This window comes from Capra hircus, chromosome 2 (genome assembly GCF_001704415.2).
Source record: "Capra hircus breed San Clemente chromosome 2, ASM170441v1, whole genome shotgun sequence".
NCBI lineage: Eukaryota > Metazoa > Chordata > Mammalia > Artiodactyla > Bovidae > Capra > Capra hircus.
Genome location: NC_030809.1, coordinates 16,051,073 through 16,078,098, shown reverse-complemented (window position 1 = coordinate 16,078,098; position 27,026 = coordinate 16,051,073). Strand labels below are relative to the sequence as shown.

At 40.5% G+C, this 27,026-nt stretch overlaps 1 protein-coding gene across 5 annotated transcripts in view; it reads left to right on the top strand.

The window, feature by feature from the left end:
* DIS3L2 (DIS3 like 3'-5' exoribonuclease 2) overlaps positions 1 to 27,026 on the top strand; it is a 358,364-nt gene that overhangs the window by 29,501 nt on the left and 301,837 nt on the right. For 3 of the 5 annotated variants that reach the window (XR_001919121.1, XM_018058183.1, XM_018058197.1), the window contains exons 2-3: positions 25,036 to 25,179; positions 25,701 to 25,858. Coding sequence is in view for 4 of the 5 variants with exons in the window: in XM_018058183.1 (XP_017913672.1) it covers positions 25,128 to 25,179; positions 25,701 to 25,858 (210 nt within the window). In the remaining variant the exon portion in view is untranslated. Of the gene's footprint in view, positions 1 to 7,939; positions 8,049 to 12,234; positions 12,277 to 25,035; positions 25,180 to 25,700; positions 25,859 to 27,026 lie in introns of those variants that run through there. The other 2 variants (XM_018058187.1, XM_018058188.1) reach the window with 2 other exon arrangements.

The following is a 27,026-nucleotide window of genomic DNA, read 5'->3' as shown; positions in this document are numbered from 1 at the left end:
TTGCACCTCTGTCAAAAATCAGTTGGCTGTATTTGCTTGGGTCTGTTGTATGTTCTCTGTTGTTTCATTGGTCTGTGGGTCTGTCTCTTATCATACTGTCTTGATTCCTGTAGCTTTAGAGCTTAAAATTGGGCACTTTATTCTCTTTTTCTCCCCTCATTATTTTGGTTATTCTAGTTCCTTTGCATTTCCATATAAATTTGAAAATAAGCTTGTCTATATCTTAAGGAAATTGTGGGATTCTGATAGGAATTGTGTTGAATTTATTTATTTTTTAAAATCTTTTATTAAGGAAAAAAACCCCCTCCCATGTCCCTCCCCATCCCATCCCACTGGGTCATCCCAGTGCACCAGCCCTGAGCACCCTGTCTCATGCATCGAACCTGGACTGGAGACCTGTTTCACATGAAAATATACATGTTTCAATGCTATTCTCTCAAATCATCCCACCCTCGCCCACTCCCACAGCGTCCTAAAGACTGTTGAATTTAAAAATCAGTTTGAGGGAGTTTCCTGGTGGTCCAGTGATTGGGACTTGGTGGTTTCGCTTCCATAGGTCTGGGTTCAATTCCTGGTCAGGGAACTAAGATAAGCTTGGCAAAAAAAAAAAAGAAAGTCAGTTTGGGTAGAATTGACCTCTGTACTATGTCTTAATCTGTTAGTGTTGATATCTTACCACTTCTGTTAAAATGTGGGAAACTTACCACCATTTAGGCCCCTTTATCTTCCCTACTTTCTAATTAGTTGTCTTAAATATCTTCTTTACATACATTGAGGATCACATCAGACAATATACTTTTGTTTTTAACTAAATTTGGAAAACTCAGCAGTGGCCACAGGACTGGAAAAGGTCAGTTTTCATTCTAATCCCTAAGAAAGGCAATGCCAAAGAATGCTCAAACTACCGCACAATTGCACGCATCTCACATACTAGTAAAGTAATGCTCATAATTCTCCAAGCCATGCTTCAGCAATACGTGAACCGTGAACTTCCTGATATTCAAGCTGGTTTTAGAAAAGGCAGAGGAACCAGAGATCAAATTGCCAACATCTGCTGGATCATGGAAAAGGCAAGAGAGTTCAGAAAAACATCTATTTCTGCTTTATTGACTATGCCAAAGCCTTTGACTGTGTGGATCACAATCATCTGTGGAAAATTCTGAAAGAGATGGAAATGCCAGACCACCTGACCTGCCTCTTGAGAAACCTATATGCAGATCAGGAAGCAACAGTTCAAACTGGACATGGAACAACAGACTGGTTCCAAATAGGAAAAGGAGTACGTCAAGGCTGCATATTGTCACCCTCCTTATTGAACTTCTATGCAGAGTACATCATGAGAAACGTTGGGCTGAAAGAAGCACAAGCTGAAATCAAGATTGCTGGGAGAAATATCAATAACCTCAGATATGCAGATGACACCACCCTTATGGCAGAAAGTGAAGAGAAACTAAGAAGCCTCTTGATGAAAGTGAAAGTGGAGACTGAAAAAGTTGGCTTAAAGCTCAACATTCAGAAAACGAAGATCATGGCATCTGGTCCCATCACTTCATGAGAAATAGATGGGGAAACAGTGGAAACAGTGTCAGACTTTTTTTTTTGGGCTCCAAAATCACTGCAGATAGTGATTGCAGCCATGAAATTAAAAGATGCTTACTCCTTGGAAGTAAAGTTATGACCAACCTAGATAGCATATTCAAAAGCAGAGACATTACTTTGCCAACAAAGGTCTGTCTAGTCAAGGGTATGGTTTTTCCAGTGGTTATGTATGGATGTGAGAGTTGGACTGTGCAGAAAGCTGAGAGCCAAAGAATTGATGCTTTTGAACTGTGGTGTTGGAGAAGACTCTGGAGAGTCCCTTGGACTGCAAGGAGATCCAACCAGTCCATTCTAAAGGAGATCAGTCCTGGCTGTTCTTTGGAAGGACTGATGTTGAAGCTGAAACTCCAGTACTTTGGCCACCTCATGTGAAGAGTTGACTCATTGGAAAAGACTTTGATGCTGGGAGGGATCGGGGGCAGATGGAGAAGGGGACGACAGAGGATGAGATGGCTGGATGGCATCACCGACTCGATGGACATGAGTTTGGGTGAACTCCTGGAGTTGGTGATGGACAGGGAGGCCTGGCCTGCTGCAGTTCACAGGGTCGCAAAGAGTCGGACACGACTGAGCGACCGAACCGAACATGGTAAACTATCTAATGTTAAAAACTCAAGAGGAAAAGCAGTATAGTTTCATTTACCTGTGAAGTTAATCACTATTAGTTACTTTTTACTTCTAAAAGTTTTAGTTCTTTTAAAATGTGTCTTTTTGTAAGGGTCTTTCAGTTCTTTGTATTTTTTCTTTTATTTCTTTCTGTACAATATAGTTTTAAAATATTATGTACTTGTAATCTTTATGACCCCACATTCCTTTGCACCACATTTTTCTGTTTTTGATTTCCGGTTATGGTGGCGCTCTTCCTCATGTGTTTTCTAAGTACTTTTCAGGCTTTTGACTGTGGGAATATTCTGAAGCGAATAGTTGTGATGATTCTTTTGGTTCAGCCAGCACCCTGGTAGGCTGCAGTCCATGGAATCGCTAAGAGTCAGACACAACTGAGCAACTTCACTTTCACTTTTCACTTTCATGCATTGGAGAAGGACATGGCAACCCACTCCAGTACTCTTGCCTGGAGAATCCCAGGGATGGGGGAGCCTGGTGGGCTGCCGTCTATGGGGTCGCACAGAGTCGGACGCGACTGAAGCGACTTAGCAGCAGCAGCACCCTGGGACACTACCAGCATGGGGTCACTTTAAGTTAGTGCCTGTGTTTGGGGTTAGCATGGCTACAGTGCATGAATGCAGGCCTGTGGTTATGAATCTTCTGGGGCAGCTCTCTTTTGCTCCCATTTGGAGCCCAGGTTGATACAGGTACATCTCTTGATTTTTTTTTTTTTTTTATCAGTAGGTGTATTTTTTTCTGGCCTACTTTTTCACTGATTGGCTGCCCCTCTGTGGTCTTGAGTTTTACACGGGCTGACCTCTGCTCAGCTGCGTTTCATACGGCCAGGGCTTTGTCTCCTTCCCCCTTGTAACTTTATAGGCCTTTTGGTTCTTGGTTCTGATGCCAGGACATGCTCCCACGGTCTCTGTAGCCTCAGTTTCTACATATTCTGGTTTCTACCTCTCATTTGATTTTTAGCTCCAGGGGATTTTCTTTTCTCTCTCGAGAGCTCAGCTGTGCTCTCAAGTTCGTAATATTTTGTTCAGCGGTTGTAGTAATTTGGTATCAGAAGGTTTTTTAGAGAATATTGACTCCAGTGTGTTACCAGAAATAGACTGTTTCTGACACATCATTTGATAGATCATAGATTGTTGGGATAGGGACCTATTCCTGGTTCTTTTTAGAACTGGTTCCCTGGGACAAAGGTTGTCATCTCTCAGGCGGGGCTATGGATGTGACCCTTGCTCTTTGAAGGAAGAACTGTGGGTGTCTGCAGCCGTACTGTCTTGTCTGCCAAGGAGGTAGAGTCTCAAGAAGAGGTGGAATTTTCATCTGTGTGTCAAGTGTTAACACCAAGGTCAAGTGAGATCAAGTCCGAAAACTGACAGGATTTCACAATCTGGAGATCTTTGCCAGAACATTCTCCAAGGAATGGAGGGGAAGAAGCCTACTGTGTTTTTTTAATCTCTGGGAGGATTGTCCTTAGTCCAGGCAATTCCTGTTTTTCTCAGAGAGAATGACTTCTTGTTTATCAGTATGTGGCTGTTTATTTTATAGTCTCTCATTTGGATGCTCTCTGGGTTCCAAACCTGCCTTAGATAGTTTATTTCTGTTTGTTATAAAAACTGGACTCAGCCATAGAGTGTCAGACCTGTCTAGTGTGTACTTGTTCTGAAAACTTTCCTTTATATCTCCTCAGATGAGGTAATCAGGATACAGAACTGACGAGGTAAGAGCTGAGCTGAAATATTAAAGTAAGAGAGAGAAAATATGAGGTATTGCCATTTTTTGCACGAAGTTTCTGTTATGTGGAGTTTTCTAAAATAATTACAAAAAATTTCGAACGTACAAAATATAGAAAGTAGTTCATCACCTTCATTTTTTACCAAATTCAAGAATTTTTTCACTTTTGCCTTATTCATTCATATTTTATATCTCTTTCCTTTAATGAAATATTTTCAAGAAATCTCTGGTGTCGTTTATTTTCTATACACATACATATACCTATGCAATATGTAAATTGTCATACAGAGTCACAAAGCCACTGTAACACCTGATACAGACTTGACAATTCTGTGGTGTCATCTACTGTATTGAGAATATTAATGAGGTCCCTTTTTAAAAGCTCTTCGAACATTCTGAGATTGTTTCTCCGTTGTTGTCTTTGCGCTTGTCATTCCCTCCGCCCAGAAGGGCGTATGCTGAGACCTTCACATGGATTCTGTGTCATTCAGATCTTTGCTTGGGATTAACTTTTCACTTGAGGCTTTTCTAATTGCTAGGGGTATAGTTGTGCCCTCTTTCCCCATCTCATTTGTTACTACCTCATCATTCTGTTTCACTGCCTTGTTGTCTGTTCACTTGTTTATTGTCTTCTCCATCCCCTAGATTATCAGTACTATGAGAGGAGAGACCTTGTCAGTCATGCGTTTATTGCTCTGTGCTCAGGGCCTGACGAGGTCCCTAGGATATATTAGGTTGGTGCAAACATAATTGGGGTTTCAGACTGTGACTTTTAAATCATTGTAGCTAGGCTCAAAAACATCTTTAAAATAAGAACTGTTGTAATCAACACATTTTTGCCAAAAAGAAATAAGTGTGTTCATTCCTGTAGTATAAAAATCTGTGCTTTGGGATTTAACAAACTCTTGGAAAGCATTTTCTGTCTCCTGCTGGTTGTGGAAGTGGTTTCCCTGCAAAAAGTTGTCGATATGCTGGAAGAAGTGGTTGGCAAGGGGTCAGGTGAACATGGCTGACGAGGCAAAACTACATAGGCCAATTTGCTCAACTTTTGAAGCATTGGTTGTGCGACGTGTGGTTGGCATTATTGTGGAGAATTGGGCCCTTCCTGTTGACCAATGCTGCTGGCAGACATTGCGGTTTTTGGTGCATCTCATCACTTTGCTGAGCATACATCTCAGATGTAATGGTTTTGCTGGGATTCAGAAAACTGCAGTGGATCAGACTGGCAGCAGACCACCAAACAGTGGCCATGAACCTTTTTTTTGGTGCAAGTTTGGCTTTTGGGAGGTGCTTTGGAACTTCTTCTCGATCCAGCCACTGAGCTGGTCATCACTGGTTGTCGTATAAAATCCACTTTTCGTTGCACATCACAATCTGATCGAGAAGTGATTCATTGTTGTTGCATAGAATAAGAGAAGATGACACTTCAAAACAAAGATTTTTTTGATTTTTGGTCAGCTTATGAGGTACCCACTTACTGAGCTTTTTCACTTCCAATTTGTTTCAAATGCTGAATAACTGAAGAAATGGTCAACGTTGAGTTCTTCATCAACTTGTCCTCTAGTTCTAAGAGGAATAGCTTCGATGATCCTCTCAATTGGGTTGTCAACCTCCAGTGGCTGGCCACTGTGCTCCTCATCTTCAAGGCTCTTGTCTCCTGTGCAGGACTTCTTGAACCAACCACCACTGCACTGTACATTCATTAGCAGTTCCTGGGCCAAATGTGCTGTTGTTGAGAGTTGTCTCCGCTGCTTTACGGCCCGTTTTGAACTCAAATAAGAAAATCACTTGAATTTGCTTTTTGTCTAACATTTCTCTGAAAAAGTGAAAGTGAAAGTCGTTCAATTGGGTCCAGCTCTTTGCAACCCCATGGACTATACATCCATGGAATTCTCCAGACCAGAATACTGAAGTGGGTAGCTGTTCTCTTCTCCAGGGGATCTTCCCAACCCAGGGATCGAACCCAGGTCTCCTGCATTGCAGGTGGATTCTTTACCAGCTGAGCCACAAGGGAAGCCCTAGTCTAAAATAAATATAAAATAAACATCAAATAATAAATTATTAGCAAAAAAACATCAAGTGAGAAATGCACATTAAAATGATACAGAACGAAATCACATTTATTTAAGGATGTATTTCAGTATCAAATGGCAAAGTTCAACAATGCAAAATCGCAGTTACTTTTGCACCAACCTAATAGTAATAAAGTACATATTTAGCAACAGGTCAGCTATTAAGGAGATTCCAAAATTTTCTTAGTATTTTATAACGATTATCTCTTCCTACAAGTGATTCTCATTCCAGAGCTTTTCTTTTCTCAAGAGCTTTAACCAACAGCTGTGTTTGCAAAAAGTGCTGGTTTGTTGTCCCTTTCAGGACATTCAATCTTTTAAATCCTCCAAATATTTTGTAAAATGTAAGTGAGTAAAGTCACTTCTGACCTGTTGAGAGGCAGTGTTTTTATTGACATAACTCTCATTTGAGATCACTTTATTAGAGCCTGCAGCTAATAAATCTCTTGGCCCATGTGAAACAGGATGGAATGATTTTCTAGAACACGTATCCTTTAACTGATTATTTGAGCTTCTTTTATTTAGTATATCATTTGTATGATGTTAGGGAGTGTTTTTCAATTGATATATTGTTAGCTGTTGGCAATGTTCTTTAGCATGATAAAATTATAACTCAATAAACAAATATGGTTTTATAATTAAAAACTTGTATTATTTTTGAAGATGTGTAATTTTAGACCAACAGAAAAGATGTGAGAATAGTACAAAATATTACTCTCTACCTTTTACCAGATTCCTCAGCATTAATATCTTACCACATTTAGTTTAATAGCCCTTCCCACTTGCCCTTTGTTTGGAGCTATTTGAGAGTAACTTGTAGATAGTCAGAACATAGCCTTTCTCTTTTGTGACCATTATGCAAGGATCAAAATCAGGAAATTAACATTGATATAATGCCATTAGCTAATTTATAGATCTTATTCACACGTCTTCAAGTTTCCCAATCCTGGATTGCGAGTTGCAAAGAATTGTCATGTGTCTTTAGTTTCCTTTAACTTGGGAATTTTTCCTTTAATGAATTTAACATTTTTGAAGATTATAGACCAGTTATTTTGTAGCAGGTCTCTTAGTTTGGATTTAATTGATATTTCACAAGTGACATGTTTTTCTTAATGTGTCCTATCAGGAGGCATATGATATTGATTTGTCCCATTACAGGTGTTTACTTTGATCACTTGGTTAAAAGTGGTCTTCCAGATTTCTCTACCATCAACATATGCTTTTCCTCTTTGTTTTCAATAAGTATCTTTGAGGCTATTTTCAGACTATTTAATATTCTATTATTCCTGAAATTTTCACCCACTAGTTTTAACATCCATTGATGAATATTAATTAATTATGATTATTACCAATGGTAATTTTCCAATTCCATAATTTTTTTCTACATTTACTATTTGGGGTTCTTAGGTAAGGAAAGCTTCCCCCATTTTATTTATTTACATATTTGTCTTTTTCAGTATGAACTCATGGATTCTCATTTTATTTAATGGGTTATAAATAATCTGTTATCATGTAAAATTTTTGATACTTAAAAGTTGTCATAATTTTGGCCAGTAGGAGACTTTTTAACTGCCTCCTGTGAACTTTTGATATGTCCCCCTCATTTTTTGAGTCTTTCCTTTCTTTCTGGAACAAGAAGACATTTTCGGCCAGGGCTTGGCAAACTTTTTCTGTAAGTGGCCAGATAGTAAATATTTTTGGCTTAGTGGGCCGTATGGTCTCTGTTGAAACTACTTGACTCCACCCTCACAGCAGGAAAGCAGCCATAGACAATTTATAAATGAACGAGCATGGCTGTGTTCCAATAAAACTTTATTTACAAAGACAGGTGGCTGATTGGATTTGGCCTGTGGGCTATAGTTTGCCAACTCCTTTTCTAGGCTAACTTTGTACTTTCCCTTCTGCAGTCTCAGAGTTGGCCCTTTTTCTAAGGAGCCTTGATTCCTTTCAACAGTGAGACATGGACCCCAGATATGCTCATTGCTACTGGAATATCACTGATTCCTGGCCCTCTTAGAAGACAGTTAGGTAATATATAAATATATACATACATACTTGTATTACATTTGTGTGTGTGTATGCAATACAGACATATATATTTGCATGATATTAACCACTGAATTACAGTGATAGCTCCAATTACATTTCTGTACTATGGGGTTTGTTCTAGCCTTTCTACTTTCTATATTTCTTTCTCCAACATTGAAACACCTTGCTCTTATTATCTACAATAGTACCAATAAGTAAATAAATATTTACTTATTTCTTCAAGCCTAGACTGTACAGAAAGAGTTGCTAACTCATATCTCTGTGAAAAACTAATCTATGATTAGAATTTAATTCTCATTTACCCTTCTTTTTTGTCTTTAGCCTTAGGGTTTAGTTAAATAATATGCTTAAAAGTTACTTGGGTTAGTTTTGTCCCTCCATTCCTTTATTATGTTGTATTTTTTCATTTTAAATATAGTAAGGATCACTTGTTTTTATTTGTACTGCATTTTAGCTATTTCCCCCATTCTTATTTTATTTTATGTTGCTTTTTTTTTGAGTATGTGAAACATGAGTATGATTTCAAAAGTTAGACTATACAAGAAGGCATATGCAGTAAAGTGTTACATCGACTTCTTTTAGTGAGAAAAATTTCAGTTCCTAGTTTTCTCCTTTTTACCCTGTTCTCACCTACCCCCTGTAGTTATCTAGTCTCACTAGTTCTAATTTATTATTTTGTGTGTCTTTTTGCACAAACGAGCATATGTTTGTGTGTAATTTTTGTTTTTCCTTTTTTATATATATATAAAAGGAAGCGTACCGTGCTTATGATCTGTCCTGTAATTAATTCACAGGCTCATAAGCTGATGAAATAAGAACACTTGTGTGTGGTGAAATGAGTGACTTCAGCTGAATCAAGTTACTGCAGGAGTGAGTGGGGACTTCATCTGGTTATGGTCAAGTTGACCCAAGAACAGGAAGCAGACTGGACTCACTCAGACTTTCCGCTTTAGGTTGAAAAGACAGTAATGATTTTGGCAGCAGGGGTCTTCATATCGTTCTCTCTCTCTCGGGACTATTCTAACCTACTCTCGTGCCCTCCGGTCTAGCAGCTGCCCTCTATGCCCAGTGCATTTGTGATCCTGGAGCCTCCTTTCTCTGTCATCTTGGGCTTTGTACTTCTTTTGTGCTGTGTTTCTTCCTCATTGTACCCCATGGCATCCTTTTTCGTAGTTTACTTTGTCATTTTGTGGAGCATATCCTTTTTTTAGCTTCATAAGAAAATAATATGTGAATTTTTTTAGATCTATACTTCTGAATGTCTTTCATTCTACTCCCCCGTATTTGATTTTTAGTTTGACTGCATATAGAATTCTAGGTTAGAAATAATCTTCCTTAAATTTTTTTTTAGTATTTTATTGAGATCTAATTTATGTACATTAAATATTTCTAATACTTAACAGTTTTTTCTGAGGATCCAGTTTTTGCTCTGGTATCCCTTACCTTCAGTCTGAAGAATTTCCTTTGGTGTTTCTTGTACTACAGTTATGCTGGTGATGGATTTCCTTGGTTCCTCTTTATCTGAAAATTGTTTTTATTTTGTGTTCATTCTGAAGAATATTTTTAATGGATGTAGAATTCAGGTTCAATAGTTTTTTCTTTCAGCTCTTTAAAAATGTTGTCCTGTTGTCTTCTGGCTATCATGAAAGAAGATGATGTGTGCTATGTCACTTCAGTTGTGTCCGACTCTGTGCGACCATGTAGACTGTAGCCTGCCAGGTTCCTCTGTCCATGGGATTGCCCAGGCAAGAAATACTGGAGTGGGTTGCCATTTCCTTCACTAGGGGATTTTCCCAACCCAGGGATTGAACCCAAATCTCTTAGGTCTCCTGCATTGGCAGGCGGATTCTTTAGCTGTAGTGTCACCTGGGAAGCCCCTAGGAGATGATAAGAAGATGTTTTAGAAGTGCTGACAGTGTTCCACTGTCTTCTGGATGGCTTGAAAGAAGACAGTAAGAAAGGATAAGAGGAAATTCCCTGGTGGTCCAGTGGTTGGGACAACAAGCACTCACTGTTGAGGGCCTGGGTTCAATCCCTGGTCTCAGAAATAGGATCCCACAAACTACGTGTCATGGCCAAAAGGAAAAAAGAAAAAAGATGAGAAATCTGCTGCCATTTGAATGTATTCCCTTCTGTGTAGTGTACCATTTTCCTTTGGTTGTTTTAGATTTTGTCTGTATCTTTGGCTTTTAGCAGTTTGCTTATGATGAGTCTATATGTAGTTTTCTTTGAAGTTTTCCTTTTGAAGCTTCTTTTCATTGAGCTTCTGAAAGAGATGGGAATACCAGACTACCTGATCTGCTTCTTGAGAAATCTGTATGCAGGTCAGGAAGCAACAGTTCGAACTGGACATGGAACAACAGGCTGGTTCCAAATAGGGAAAGGAGTATGTCAAGGCTGTATATTGTCACCCTGCTTATTAAACTTATATGCAGAGTACATCATGAGAGATGCTGGACTGGGTGAAGCACAAGCTGCAATCAAGATTGCTGGGAGAAATATTAATAACCTCAGATATGCAGATGACACCACCCTTATGGCAGAAAGTGAAGAAGAACGAAAGAGCCTCTTGATGAAAGTGAAAGAGGAGAGTGAAAAAGTTGGCTTAAAGCTCAACATTCAGAAAACAAAGATCATGGTATCTGGTCTCATCACTTCATGGCAAATAGATGGGGAGATAGTGGAAACAGTGTCAGACTTTATTTTGGGGGGCTCCAAAGTCACTGCAGATGGTGACTGCGGCCATGAAATTAAAAGACGCTTACTCCTTGAAAGGAAAGTTATGACCAACCTAGATAGCATACTAAAAAGCAGAGACATTACTTTGCCGACTAAGGTCCGTCTAGTCAAGGCTGTGGTTTTTCCAGTAGTCATATATGGATGTGAGAGTTGGACTATAAAGAAAGCTGAGCACGGAAGAATTGATGCTTTTGAAGTGTGGTGTTGGAGAAGACTCTTGAGAGTCCCTTGGACTGCAAGGAGATCCAACCAGTCCATCCTAAAGGAGATCAGTCCTGGGTGTTCATTGGAAGGACTGATGTTGAAGCTGAAACTCCAATACTTTGGCCACCTGATGTGAAGAGCTGACTCATTTGAAAAGAGCCTGACACTGGGAAAGATTGAGGGGAGGAGGAGAAGGGGACGACAGAGGATGTGATGGTTGGATGGTATCACCGACTCGATGGGCATGGGTTTGGGTGGACTCCGGGAGCTGGTGATGGACAGGGAGGCCTGGCGTGCTGTGGTCCACGGGGTTGCAGAGAGTCAGACATGACTGAGTAACTGAACTGAACTGAACTGAGCTTCTTGAATCTATATATTTATGTCTTTTACACCAAACCTGGGATGTTTTGGTCAACATTTGTTTTACGTTTTTGGACTCATTCTCTATCTTTTGAAACTCCAAGTACCTATATGTTTGGTCTTTTGACATGATCCCTTAAGTCCATAAGACTCTGTTCATCTCTTTGTTCAATTTTTTTCCCTCTGTTTTTCAGATTGTATAATATGTATTAGTAAATTTAAGCTCATTGATTTTTTAATTTTTATCTCTGTTTTGCTATTAAGATTATCCCCTGAATTTTTAGTTTTAGCTATTGTATTTTTCAGTTTTAAAATTTCCATTTTTAAAGTAAGTTTTATTTTTCTGTTGAGATTTTCTATCATTTTATTCATTCACATGTCTTTTCCTTTACCTCAGAGAGCATAGGATTCATGGCTGGCTTAAAGTCCTTGTCTTTAGTTCTAACTTCTGTGTCATTTGGAGATTGGCATGTATTAATCTTTTTCACTTTAGAATAGGTCAGATTTTCTGGACTCCTTATATGCTTTTTGATGTGGTTACCATGGGCTTCATCTATGATGACCTATAACTGTACCTACTTGTTTTAAACTGAATGTCATATTAGTTCAGACACATTCTAAAAAATCTACTGTTTTTACTCCTCTCCCCCAAATTTTATGTTTTTAATGTCTTATTTTACATTTTCATGTTTATCCTTTGCTGTTTATTATAGTTATACATGCGTGCTAAGTTGCTTCAGTGATATCTAACTCTTTGCAACCCTATGGACTGTAGCCCTCCAGGCTCATCTGTCCATGGGATTCTCCAGGCAAGAATACTGGAGTGGGTTGCCATGTCTTCCTCCAGGGGATCTTCCCGACCCAGGGATTGAACCCATGACTCTTACACCTCCTCCATTGGCAGGTGAGTTCTTTACCACTAGCACCATCTGGGAAGCACTATTGTAATTAATAGTTGCTTTAAAATATTTTTGTCTTTTAATCTTCATAACACTTTATTTAAGTGCTTGATATCAGCCCTTACAATTAGTTTGCCTTTCCTAGTGGGATTTTCTTTTTCCTGTAAATTGTTACTTCTTGTTATAGCCTTTTCTTTTTTACTTAGAAAAGACCCTTTAATATTTATTTTAGGGTAGGTTTAGTATTGGTGAACTTTTTTAGTTTTTGATTGTCTTGAAGTTCTTTATCTCTCCTTCAATTTTAAATGATAATCTTGCTGGTTAGAGTATCCTAGGTTCCAGGTTTTTCCCTTTCAGCACTTTGAATGTATCAGGTCATTCCCTTTTGGCTTGCAAAATTTCTGCAGAAAAATCAGCAGATAGCCTTATAGGGATTCCCTTGTACATGACTCTTTTTCTCTTGCTGCCTTTAGGATTCTCTCTTTATCTTAAGTCTTGCTGTTTTAATTATGACACAGCTTGGTATGAGTCTACTTAGGTTCATCTTGTTTGGGTCATTCCATGCTTTCTGTACCTTCTTCAGGTTGGGAAAGTTTTCAGCTGTAATTTCATCAAGTACGTTTTTGACCCTGTTCTCTCTCTTTTCTCTTTCTGGGACCTCTTTAATGTGAATATTGGTATGCTTGATGTTATTTCAGAGATCTCTTAAATTGTTCTCATTTCTTAAAGGTTTTTTTTCTTTGCTGGTCTTATTGGGTGATTTCCATTATTCTGTCTTCCAGATCACCTATATATTCTTCTGTTTCACTGAGTCTGCTACTCATTCCTTATAGTGTTTGTTTCCTTTCAGTTATTGTATTCTTTATTTCTCACTAGTTCTTTTTTATATTTTCTAGTTCCTTTAAAAAAAGTCTATTCTTTTGCCTAATTCAGCTAATTTTCTTATTTACTAATGCTTTGAATTCTTTATCTGGTAAATTGTTTATTTCTGTTTCATTATTTATTTATTTATTTATTTTTAGGTGTGTTCACTTGCTCTTTTAGTTGAGAACATTTTCTCTGTATTTTTATTTTGCTCAACTTTTTCTGTCTCTATGCATCTAGGTGAAATGGCTACCTGTTGAGATTTTAAAATGTGACAGTGTTCCTGTACAGTCTCTGTTTACTAAGTGCCTTCGGTGGGGGAGCTGGATTTGTTGTTAACAGGAGTCAGCACCTTTCTGTGGGGAGTGCTGTCACCTTGGTAGGAGGTCGGGCTGGACATGGAGGGGCCGGGTGGAGCCAGCTGTCAGGCAGGGCTTTCCCCTCTGCTCAGTGACCATTACTTCCTTATTAGGGGTGGAGTTGGATCTCAAGTTGATGGAGCAGAAGTCCTGGAGGTTCTGATCCAAGTGGCTCTGCTCCCTTTGAGTGTGTGTATCTCCCCTCTCCCAGCACTGGTACCCTTGCCCCAGAGGGGGTCATTGCTGGAGCAAGAGGGGCCTGGGTAGACTCTGAACTCATGACAGGGCTTAGGCTGTGGTGAGCTGGCTGCCGTCACAGATTGGAACTATCCCCGTGTGCTGCCCATATAAATGCCAGCAATGGCTGCCTTTGCCATGCTGAGAGACACCACCCTGGTGTCACAGAGTCACCTCTGTGTCACACAGCCAAACTCTCTTCCCACTTGTGGTAGCCCTTGCTCCGGTGTAGAGCTGCAAGGTGAATAGCTGTGCCTGTGGTATTCACTTAGCTCAGGCTTGGGCATGTGCCAGTGCAGTTGTGGGAAACTTGGCAGCCACTGGAGCAGTCTTCAGTCTGCCTTCTCCACCCTGCTTAGGATGCAAGCCAGCACTTGGGCACTCCTTGTGAGTGGAATCCAGGTGTCCTGCAGCTCTCCTGTTAGTCCGAATAGCTGTCTAACCAGCCAAGGGACCTTGTCTTCCCTGGCTTGGACCCCAGGACTGGGGCACCCAATATGTGGCTCGAAACACTCACTCCCCAGGGTGAATCTCTGCCTTTGTATTCTCCCTTTGCCTCTGAATCTTCTCCCAGTGGCACAAGTCCTGACCTGATTGCTTCTCTTCCCTTCCTATTCAAATCTGTGTAGATCTTTGTTATAGCCTCAGTTGTACAGGAGTCTTTCTGCCAGTTTCCAGTTAGTTTTCTGTGAGAATTGTTCCTCATGTAGATGTATTTTTGATGTGTTTGTCAGGGGGAGGTGAGTTCATATCTTCCTTATTGTCATCTTGACTGATTCCCTCCCCACTCCCCCCAATTTGGTTTTAAGCTTTTCCAGCTTTGATGCCAAGCATGGGCTCTTCTGACTTATTTTCATCAGGGATTCACATGGTGTGATAAAAAATCTTTAGTAAGGGATTGTTTTGCCAAAAGTTTAACTTTCATTTTAGATTCAAAGGATTTGTTAACAAAAGAAACCATTTGTTGTACAAAAACATTTTCAACTTTTTTAGAAGATTATTGACTTAATTTCAATATACGGGCATTAAAAGAAAAGAAATAGAAGCAATAGAGAGAAGTAATAGTGTGTACATCACCAAATTGGGACAGCAACCTACATCTAGACTTGAACAGTGCTGGGAATTCCCACGTTAACAGCAACCTGGAGTTTCAGTTGGGAAGGGGTCCTAGGAGGTGTGTCCACTCTATGAGCGAGACTTCAGATTGCAGCTTTGAGGGCTGTTACTTATAATTCCAGGCCACAGACTGGTATCATCATCAGTTTGCACTGCACATAAAAATACAGCTCTGCTTTTCTTTAACTTTTATAAAGCTATTTGTTTCACCTTGTGAGTCAGAAGATTTTGTTAGACCCCAGGGGGTTAGCCAGGCCCCCAGGGGCTTAAGAAATTCCAAGACCCACTCCCTTTCTTATCCTGGACTTGCTCCTTCCTGGACTTGCTGGTAACAGTTGATGTGTTTGCAAGTAGGCACATAGTCCAGGCAAGGTCCAGGCAAGCTCAGAAGCTGGGTCAGAGGCCTGCTGTCCTACTTCTGAAGTCTGAACAAGACTACCTCTATTTTAGTTTTCCTAACAAAGATGAGACCTGGACGATAGATGCATTAGGGTTTTAAAGAAACAAAACTGCTAGGACATGGATATTGGAGGATATTTATTATGAGGATTGGCTCATGCAGTTATGAAGGCTGAGAAGGCCCATGTTCTGCTCTCTGCAAGCTAGAGACCTAGGAAAGCAGGTGGGGTAATTCAGCCTGAGATGAAGGACTGAGAACCAGTGGGGCTGAGGGCAAGAGAAAACCAGGATCCCAGTTTAATAATCAGACTGGAAGGGTCAAATTCTTCCTTTGTCTGCGTTTTCATTTCACTCAGGCAGTCAACTTATTGTATGATCCCTCCCCCTCATTAGGGAGGGTGAACTGCTTTACTGAGTCCGCCAATTCGAACGCTAATTTCATCCGGAAACACTTTCACAGATGGACTCGGAAATAATATTTAGCCAAATTTCTGGGCACCCTAAGATCCAGTGAAGTTGACAGATAAATTTAATCATTACAGTAGGTTAGATTAAAGAGTTGCATTGAAGAACCCTGAAGAGTTTTGCAAATGCTGTGCATTCAATATATTCTGTGTTTTTAGGTGAAACATGGATTTAAAAAAAGATCAGTGGTTGAGAGACCAGTTAAACTGTTTTCATCTTAGGCTTAGGCTACAACCTGAATTCACACAGTGCTAATCAAGTTGAAGAGGAAGGAGTCTGTTTAGGATACATTTTGAAGACAGAATAGACAAAATTTGGTAATAGAATATTCTTAATGGAGAAAAAGAAATCAGATGACTACTGTTTGCTGCCTAGAGATGATAATGATGTCATTAATCTGGATGCAGTAGAAGGCTGAAAGTCTGGTTTGAAGACAATAATAACTTGAATTAGCAACATGTTGCATTCAAAGTGCTTGCCAGTATTCAGCAGGAAGTTGGAAAGTTCAAGAACTGTAGAGAGAGGGGTTGGAGATGTAGATTTAAAACTTTTTAACAGAGAAGTGAGATGAGACTTGATAGAATGTTGCAAATGGTAGAAACTGAAGAGGTACAAGAAAGAAGAGGCTTCAACAAGGAAATCTGAGAACTGCAGAGAGAGAAGAGCGAAGAGAGTGCTGTGTCCTGGATGTCAGTGGAGAAGAATGTGTAGTTCAAGGGGCTGATCAGTGGCATCTCCGTTCTAGGCAGGGCCTGGAAGAGGACTGAGACTGTACCATTGTTTTAGTGATGAGGATTTTTCTCCCTCAGAACAGTGAAAGCCTTATTTCATTGTAGAGGTGAGGACAGAAGTCATATTCCAAGGGGGATTACAGAGTATGTCATGGGGAAATGGAGCTTATGAGTCTTGACCATATTCTCAAATTTGGCAGCGATGAGAGTGAGAGAAATGGAATGGTAGCTGGTAGCTTGAAGTGTGCAGAATGAGAGCAGGGCCAGTCCCTTAATTCGAATGCATTCTGTTGGGGGGGCTACTGTGAGAGAAAAATGAGTATGACCAAGTTCTAGAGTAGATAAAAATTGGGTGAAGAACACACATTAAGGAGGATGGGTTTTAAACCTGTAGGGATATTTCTTCCTCTCATACAGGATGAGAGGATAGGATAGATGAAATCATAAGACGGCTTTTGTCAGCGAGAAAGAAGAGTGAGTCTGTATAGGTGCGAATTGGGAATTGAAGGTATTGACTATGAATGAGAGAGTTAAGTGTTAGGTTGATACTTCCACTTCGAGTTATAGCATAGAAAATAATTTGAAACCAATCTTTCTTCTGAGAACTAGAAAAGGTCACTACCACCCTCTCTTCCTCAGCAAAGGAAAAAAAAAACCACTGAAAGGTATTTGAAAGGTCATAAATGAATATCTAGGAGAGAATCAAAGCTTATGTTTTGGATTGTTTGCCTCCTACAGATGTTTACTAATTGTTTTGGAGGGATCAGCTGAAAGACTTAGAAGCTGAGAATCTGAGTAGTGCATATGATAGTCCCTTAGGGCCAGAGTGATAAGGATTAAAATTTAGGCCCTGCTCACGTGGGAAGTGTCTGTCTACAATGCAGGAGACCTGGGTTCAATCCCTGGGTCAGGAAGATCCCCTGGAGAAGGAAATGGCAATCCCCTCCAGTACTATTGCCTCGAAAATCCCATGGACAGAGGAGCCTGGTTGGCTACAGTCCATGGGGTCGCAAAGAGTCGGACACGACTGAGCCACTTCACTTTCATTTTCTTTCACATGGGAATCTGCCTGCAATGCAGGGAGACCCAGGTTCAGTCCCTGAGTTGGGAAGATCCCCTGGAGAAGGGAATGGCAACCCACTCCAGTATTCTTGCCTGGAGAATCCCATGGACAGAGGAGCCTGGAGGGCTACAGTCTATGGGGTTGCAAAGAGTCAGACGTGACTGAAGTGACTTAGTACAACAGAAGATTAGATAGAGCTGGAGAGAAAATTAATGAATTGGAGAATTACTGAAATGATTGAGGGAGCCATCAAGACGTTGAGAAGGTCAAAAGTGTGTGATTGGAGTCCCAGATGAGGGGTTGAGAGAGAATGGGGCAGAAATGATACCGAAGGAGATTTATTTGCTGGAAGCTTCCTATTGGGTTGACTGAAAAGTTCGTTTGGGTTTTTCCATAACTTCAGCCATTCCTGCATAACTGTTGAAACTTACCAAACAGTAGATTCTCAAAACCTTACTAACACCAAGCAGAATAAAAGTAAGTTCATACCTTGGTTTATTGTAGTAAACCAAACTGTAGATAACTAAAAAAAAAAAATTCAAAAGGCACCAGAGATGAGGAGAAGTCATAGAGTATATTTTCAAAGAACCAACAAGAAAACTAATGGCTAACTTCTCAACAGACACAGTGGAAGCCAGAAGGCAATGGAATGACTGACAATCTAGAATTTTAAAACCTGCAATAGTGTCCTATAAAAATAAAGATGAAATACAGATAATTTAGAATTTAGTTTTTCAGTTGCACTAGCCACTCTTCAAAATGCTCGGAAGATATGTGTGGCTAGAGGCTACTATATTGGGCAGCACAAAAAATGAAAATTTCCATCATTTCAGGAAGAATAGCAGACTGCTACTAGTACTAAAAAGATCATGAGGATATTTTAACATCCATCACCACACCCACCCACCCCCCACAGAAAAAAGGAACCTTTAAGTGAAATTGACAAATGCCTAAAAAATGCAAATTAACAAAACTGATCTAAGAAGAAATTTAAAAATTGAAACTATTTAAATGTTAAATTTTTGGGATGTATTTGTCTGCTTGTAGTATCAGGGGAAACACTGTCTCCATAAAATTAATTGGGGGAATATTTCCCTTATTTTTTAGAAGAATTGGAAAAGGATTGGTATTATTTTTTCTTTCACTGCGAAGGTTCCTGGACTTTTTAAATTGGAAGATTTAAAATCACCAGTTTAATTTCTTTATTTTTTATATGTCTATTTAAAATTTCTGTTTCTTAAGTCAGCTTCAGTAATTTGTGTTTTTCTAGGAATATATGCATTTCACCTAAGCTGTCTCGTTGGCATAAATTTGCTCATTGAGTCCCTTATAATTGTTTTCATTTCTATAAAGTTAGTAGACCTGTCCCTTCTTTCATTCCTGTTTTGTGGTCACCCTGTGGAGGTGGAATGGACCCCTTCCCAATCAGTAGCATGCCTGTATTGATTGCACTCCATACATCAAGAGTTTGAGAGAAAATTTACTACTTACCCAGGAGACTCCTGGGCAAAGCAGGTTGGGTATAAGCATGTCTGGCCTGGCTTGAGCCAGGTGGAAGGAGTGAGTTACGCCTTTATAGTGGTTAGGGAACTGGAGATTCAAAGGTCCATGTGCAGGCTGGGCATTTATGAAATTTGAATTTCCCCCTTGTGCCAAAAAAGGTGAGGATGCAGTAGATTTTCTTACCAACCTGTCCAGGATGGATCAAAGGAGGAGGGGGAGATGAGGCTTAAGATGAGTTAGTGGTCATGCATGAAAAAAATGGAGCCTTATTCTTTATTACAAATCCTGAATTTGAGTTAGTTTTTTTGTTTTGTTTTGTTTTTTTCTTCAGCTTGAATAATCTTGATTGATCTGTTTTTCTATGTCTACCTATTATTTCTTCTGTTAGCTCAAATCTGCTCTTGAGTTCTTCAAGTGAAATTTTCATCTCAGTATTCTTTCTTTCAACTTGGAATTTACATTTAGTTCTTTTTAAAAAATAATTTGTATCTCTTTATGGATATTTTTATTTGATGAATCATTGTCATCATGCTTTCCTTTAAAGACAGCTTCTTTTAGTTCTTTGAGCATATTTATAATAGCTGCTTTGAAGTCTTTGTTGACTGAATCTAAAAATCTAGACTCAATTACAGATAATTTTTATTGAAACTATCCCCTGCCCCAGTGTATGGATCACACTTTCCTATTTTTTTTCCTTTTTTGCATATCTTATAATTTTTTGTTGAAATCTGGACATTTTTGATAATATATTCTGCATTATGATTCCTTTTCCTTCGAAGTTGGAGGTGGTTGCTCTTTTTGTTTAGTGGCTTGCATGGGCTAATTCTTTAGAGTCTGTTTTCTCCTGTAGTATGTAGCCACGCATGTGTCTGTTCAGTTCTTTCTTTCTTGTTTTTTTTTAAGCATGACTGTCTGGTAGTTGCCTCTGAGTCTGCATGTCTTAGCAGTCAGTTTATGATTAGTTAGAAGTTATGTTTTAACTCCTTGCAACAATGAGGCCCCCATCCTGTATCAGTGGTCCTGGCGAGACTTGGGAAATGTATTCAAAATTGAGGCATTATGTGGCTCTGCCCTGGCTTTTGCTTTCTGTATTTGCAAGGCTCACATTCATCCAGGGATGAGCTCTCTAGGGCCCACTCATTTCCCTCCTGTATGTTTACTGTCTTTCCTGCACACAGGAGGAAAAAGTAGATTCTTAACAAGGAACCCGTTGGTTGTCTTATTGCCTGATTCTCTCTGTTAAATTTCTGGTTAGTTTACTGGTCTGGTACTTGCCCTAACTAGTATTGCAATCTCAGACTGGCTGTGATATTGGCCTTGGCCTTCCCTGTTGTTTTGCACCTTGAGTCACTATTGTTTTTGAAAATGCCCATGGACAGGGAATTCTTCTTCTTCTGCTCTAAACAAATTTAGTTCCCTGTGTCCGTGGGCTTGCTTGCTGCTTTAGTAGGACTTCCACATCAAGGAACTGGGAGTAGGTTGTAGGATGGTGGGAGCTCCAGCCTAAACCACCACACATTCTCACTGTTGTTACTGAGATTCAGTAGATTTTCTTGAATAAACACTTCTCAATTTGTTGTAGCCTTTGGTTAGCATCTAGACCCTTAAAATGGTTGGTTTTGATGATTTTGTCCATATTTATTGTTAGGGGTATATAATATTTGTCAGACTCTTCATTCAGCCATCCTGGGAGATTCTTCTTCTGGCCTTCTCTTTGTTTCTCTGAGTCATTTTTAAACATTTATATTTTATTTAAATCTTAGTTCAGAATATGTTATGAAGTAGGGATTTATTGGCTATTAAAAAAATAATATTAAGTAGTGTTTTAGCACTACTTAACTATTTTAGTGAAAGTGAAAGTCTCTCAGTTGTGTCCGACTCTTTGTGAGTCACATGGACTATATAGTCCATGGAATTCGCCAGGCCAGAATACTGGAGTGGGTAGCCTTTTCTTCTCCAGGGGATCTTCCCAACCCAGGGATCAAACCCAGGTCTCCCGCATTGCAGGCAGATTCTTTACCAGCTGAGCCACCAGGGAAGCCCAAGAATACTGGAGTGGGTAACCTATCCCTTCTCCAGCAGATCTTCCTGACCCAGAAATTGAACTGAGGTCTCCTGCATTGCAGGCGGATTCTTTACCAGCTAAGCTACCAGGGAATGCCTTAATTATTTTATGTGTTTCCTAATTGTTTGTAATGTTAATTTTCTATTTTTTAAATGTGATACTTATTATAATCCCATCTATTTTTTTTATTCCTTCAATTATATCCTTTTCATGTGTTTTTATGATCTCTCACTTTCCATTGGCTCCATCTTGGCTTCTGAATAGGCTCAACCTTTTCTTTCTTTAAACCTCTCATGACTTTATCTCCTTGAGTTTCTTTCCTTCACTACCCAGATTCATAAATTTCTCCCGTTCTTGCTACTCATAAGGCTGACTGAGACACAGGGCTAAGGCAGGTGAGATACCTAGGGCACAAACATTTAAGGAGGCATGTACTCTCAGACTCCTGCAAGCATGAAGTTGGCACTTGTGTGACTTTGCCTTTATAAATATTTTATGCTACATACCTTGCTTGCCTGTCCCTAGTCCTAGTCCTGCTACTCATATTTCTCTCTAGTATATATTCATTTTAACCTGGTTTTTGTCCCAGATAGTCTTCATTTATTTAGAATTTCGAGCACTTACTCTGTACTGAACATGGGGTCTCAAGCCATCACTTCTTTCCCCCAAATGCTTCCTTGGTTCTCACTTCCTCGAGTCTAGTGCTTTTGCTTCCTCATGCCTGCTTTTTTGTACCACGCAGCACTCTTGCCCACTACTGCATGTTCATCCTCATCCCAGCCCAGCTTTTCAGAATGTGTAGCTATTTCCGTGGCAAACACCCTCTCTAGGAGCTGGTGGGCAGTTGGGCGGTGTGGCGGTGCCACGCATTCTGGTGAAGATTAGAGAGTAGCCTGTGCTTTGAGCGTGCTTGTGCTTTCAGGATAGGAGCATGCGGGTCTTCTCCAGGGGTAATGGCCTTCATAGTCATCACTGGGAAGGGAAGAGTGCTTGTTTGTCCACCTGCTGCTTAGCGTCTTATATTCTCGGAATCTTTCCGTCTCTTTTCAGTACTTTGAAACCCAAAAGCAGACTGACTCTCTGCTCTGCTCAGCTGGTCTGGCTTATTCTTGCCAACAGGGTTTCCTGGTTTTTCCCATTCTTTGCTGACTTGTTTTTCGCATGGTTTCCCTGAATGACCCTGCTTTGCTTGGTGTTCTCACTGCTTGTTCATGAAAACAAAACTCATCCAGTCATTTAAGGAATGATTATTGGGCACCTATTCTATCCTAGATACTATGGGAGCCAGTGGGGTTTACAGTAATGAACCCAACCAAACATTTCATATCTTCCTGAGCTAGAGAGGAAAGTTAGGTGCATATCACACCAACGAGATATTTGCTGTGGAAAAAAAGTTTTACAAAGGCAGCTTGCCTGTGGACTTTTGAGTTGAGATCTCTGTACCTCCGTCTCACTGGACTGGCAGTACCTCCCTTGAATTTTGAACTCTTGCCTGCATCTAGACTTGATATGAAGTACCCCATTTTCAATTCTAGCTCTTGTTTTTGAATTGTCTTTCTTCTGCTTGCAGCTAGCTCCAACCCCTCGCTCCACCCTAAGGCTCCCATTATTTGTTTTCATACCCAGTAGTTGGTGCAAACCCTGAACCTGCCTTCCTTTGAAACCGTGAACCTGTCTTCCTTTGAAAGTTATTTTTCTCATCAGACTATATTGGTTTTTTTCCCCACTATATCTTTACTAGCTTCTTTGTTATGTTTTCTGCTTCTTCTCTTTGCATTTCTTAAAAGTTGCCCTAACCCAGATTTTGTCCTAGGCCCTCTTCTGTATCAGCTTACCCATTTTTGGCAGTCTCTTCCATTCTAGAAAACTTTGGCATACTATCTTTGTGCAAATGGCTGGCTAATTTATCTAAGTGATGCTTCAGTTTTCAAGTTTTTGAGGTAGAAGTGTGTAGTTCCATGTGTAGAGTATAAATAGAGGTATGTATTGCCACGTAGAGGGATGTAATACTTCACGTCGTTTTTAATCTCCCAGCCTCCTTACTTGAAATCTCACCCAACTGCCACCTCCTTCCTCTCTTTCAGATACGCCTGGTTGCCGAGTGGTGCCAAGTAGGCCTGTGTAAGGTCATGTTCACAGTCTCTTTGTTTCCGTGTCTGCAGCTGCAGCTCTAGTTCAGGCCTTCCTTTCCTCTTACTAGTCTGTTCTGGTTCTTTCCGAAGGTGCAGCTGCTGCCAGTCTCTCTCGACTCCAGATGACTCTCAGTGCTCTGCCAGGTTAACTTTTCCTGAAACACAACTTTGATCTGTTGTTCTTCTCTTCTGCTCATTCATGCTTCAGAAATTTCCCTACTGCCTTTGAAAATGGGGCTGGTTTTCTAGACCTTCCAACTTGTTTTGTTTTCCTTGCCACTGCCTCCCTTCATATAGGCTGGACTCTGTCCAAATGGAATTAACGTTGCAAGAACCTCCCTGTGTTTTTCTGTTTGCGTGTCTGTATTTCCCTCCCCCTACCCCCGCTTTTGCAGCAGCATGCATTTCTCACATTCTCAGCTCTTCCTTAAAATCTTTCTTGAAGCTCTCTCAGATTTCTGGACCTCAAAGTACTCTTCTTCCATCATATAGACACGTACCCATACTTAAAAAAAATAAAGTGCTTATTACTCCCCACCTGTATTACTTGTTATTTTGATATGATTTTTAAGTCTCCTTAACTTTTGTATCCCTCCTTGTGCCTAGCATAGTGCCTTGTGGAAACAGTTGTTGGATGAAGGAGTGGGCGAGTACATTTCTGAATAAAGCCAGTGGGACAGTCTGGACTCTGGAAGGTGCCATCCCTCTGCCTTGGTACATGTCTCAGACCATCTGTTTCTCTCCCTTCTTGGAACTTTTCAACTTTATCTCTGACTCTCGTCATGTATCACTGAGTGGTTTGTTACTCTTGGTCTCTGTTGCTTCTTTCCTGAGTTAGTATTAATTTTGACTTAAAGAAGAATGACATCATTTTGGTGAAGGATGTGTGTGGGAAATTTAGCGGAAATGGAAGCTAGTGTTCAGAATGACATCTTGATCCATTTTATTGGAAAGCAGGCTGCCCACCCGGATTTTGGAAATTTGCAAGTATAGGCTTGAAGCCTGGGCTGGTGGCCAGCAGAGAGTAGATGGAGATGTCGTGATGACATGTTCAGTATCCAGGTGGAAGGCTGGGGTTTGGGGGACTGGCTGCAGGGCCCCACATTCCAGTCTGCTGAGCCAGGCAGCTGCTTGTATTCCTTAGGAGCAGCTGCCTGAGCTTCTGGTCAGAGGACTGTTTTGAAGTGATGGCAGGTAAGAGAAGGGAAGTAGATGTCTAACTACATGATGGCAGGTAAGAGAAGGGAAGTAGATGTCTAACTACAATACTGCATTTTTTTTTTGAAAGCTAGTGAATCATTGGGGGTTCCACACATAGTTTTGGACATCTGGTTGTGGCAGTAAGTTAGGTTATGTTGCTGAACTCTGAGAAATTGATTTATTTGATTTCACAGAAGAACATCATTTGTCTAAGGTTAAATTTAGTAAATATGCATCTCTTGAGCCCTAGTTTAGTACTTATTTCATGATAGCCTTTAGATTCTAGATCTGTATACCATCTTCAAAACCATATTCCCTCCTGCTCTTGTGCATTTCACTAGCTGAACAGAACCTCAGAATTCCTTAATTTTCACCCCGTTGCCCTATTTGTGGAGGTTTTTAGTAGAAGTGACTGGGCCAAGCAAGCAGGCTGTGATACCCATGAGGTTGAACGCTTTGAAAAGCAGCTCAGGACAGATGGTGTGCTTGACTAACTGCCGACCAGAAACTGACGCCGGGATCTGGGGCGGACACTGCATTGCCTGTACCATCTAAGTCCTGAATCTCCTAGAGCACAGAGGAGGCTTCAGGTTAACTGTCCTTCAGTCACCTGTCTCTTTTTGGTTTCAGCTAGTGACACCTGAGCTGCTCAAGGCGGGAAGAATTCAGAGCAGTGGAGGCCCTGCAGGATCTGGAGAGAGGAGGTGACCTTGGAACCAGTAATGAGCCATCCTGACTACCGGCTGAACCTCCGGCCCCCGGGGACCCCCAGAGGTAGCAAACGGAAAATGGAGTTTACTCTAGCAACTGGAAATAAAATTGGAATGGAGGCACAGGGCAGGTCTTAGGACTAAAGAGGGACTATAATCCTTTTGGTGACCTCTTAAATATTGTCCTGTAGGTTATTTACTTTAGAATTGTGTGGTTTCTTATTATCTTAATATATTGTTATAATGAGTACAGCTGTTTAATTTCCTCTAGAAAAGTGATGATCTTTTAGTAATTCATGTTTTTAAAAGTTTGTGTCTATAAACAGCAAAGCATACTGAGCCCATCACTTGTGTTCTGTTCCATGTATATTGTGGTGCTGATTTAAAATTCAGGTCTCATATGTGTACATTTTATTTATGTTTTCTTACCCAGTTTTCCTTTTTATAACTATCTGAAATCATTATCAGGGGATTTTATTCTTTTTTTCGGTCTTTAATTTTTTTTTTTTAAAAGGTAAAATATCCCCAATTTTAAAAATACAGAGATGTTTGAGGAAAAAGTTGATTGCTGCCTCATGTTTCTAGGTGTGTCCTCTTTGCTTGGCCCACATGGTGTTGGTGTTTCGCCAGGTGACAAAAAGTCAAAGAGCAAGACCACACGAGGGAAGAAAAAGAGCATATTTGAAACCTACATGTCCAAGGAGGATGTTTCAGAAGGCCTGAAGAGAGGAACACTTATCCAGGTGCTTAAAATATACTAGAAGGCTCTTCCTTGAATATATGGAATCAGAAGTAATCAATTATTCATGAAACTATTTTTCTGTGCTGTGTGCATGAAAGAAACGATGCCATTATAGGCTCAGGGCTTTCCACTTCTTGGACCTCCAGAGCAGCTAGAGGTGAGAAGTGTCACAAGACCATCACAGAATGGTCTGAGACTTGAGAGGAGGGAGTCATGACTTCCTGTAAGGGTTGTCTGCTACTGCTGCTGCTAAGTCGCTTCAGTCATGTCCAACTCTGTGAGACCCCAAAGACGGCAGCCCAGTAGGCTCCTCTGTCCCTGGGATTCTCCAGGCAAGAACACTGGAGTGGGTTACCGTTTCCTTCTCCAGTGCATGAAAGTGAAAAGTGAAAGTGAAGTCGCTCAGTCATGCCCGACTCTAGGAGTGCTTTATCGGAAGGGGTATATTAGAGCCAGGCCATGGATTGGTGCAGTTAAGTGAAGAGAAGGAGCTTCTCTTGGGGACCAGTGTGAGCTCCTAAGAGAGAAGTAGGATATAGGGTCTGGCTGTAAGATACATTGTAGGTCAGTTTGCCTGGAGCACGTGGACGCTGACTACAGAGAATAAGGTTGAAAAGGAAACAGTAAACAGCAGCAGACAGTATTTGTTGAGAGCTGTATAGTTTGCTAGATAATTTTACAAGCTAGCTCAGCAGTTTGGCTCGGCAAAGGTTGGAGTATCCACTGTGAGCCAGGAGCCGTTGTATAGGAGCATCCCACATAGGTGCTTCCGAGATGAAGGTGGGTGAGGCTGCCTTTCCGTATGTTGAGCCTGTGGCCCCGTTGTGCAGCAGACATTTGTGTGGACAGATGATTTGAAGATAAAGGGTAAGTACTCAGATAACAGTGTGACCAGGGTGTATGGGAGAATGTTCGGGGAAACCGGGAAACTGTAGGAGGTGACCCCTGCGGTGAATAGTGAAGGATGACTGTGGTAAATGAGTGATGTGTGTATGGGAGGGAGATAAGGAGAGGGCGTGGCACTAATGAAGACAGGACCTGTGAAACAGTATGGAGCAGGACAGCTCGGGTCTTTTCAAGTGTGAAATCTGAGGCAGGTAGTCGGTAATGAGATGAACAGGGTGGCAAGGCCACATATCCTTTGAATTAAGTCTGTTTTATGTAATTCT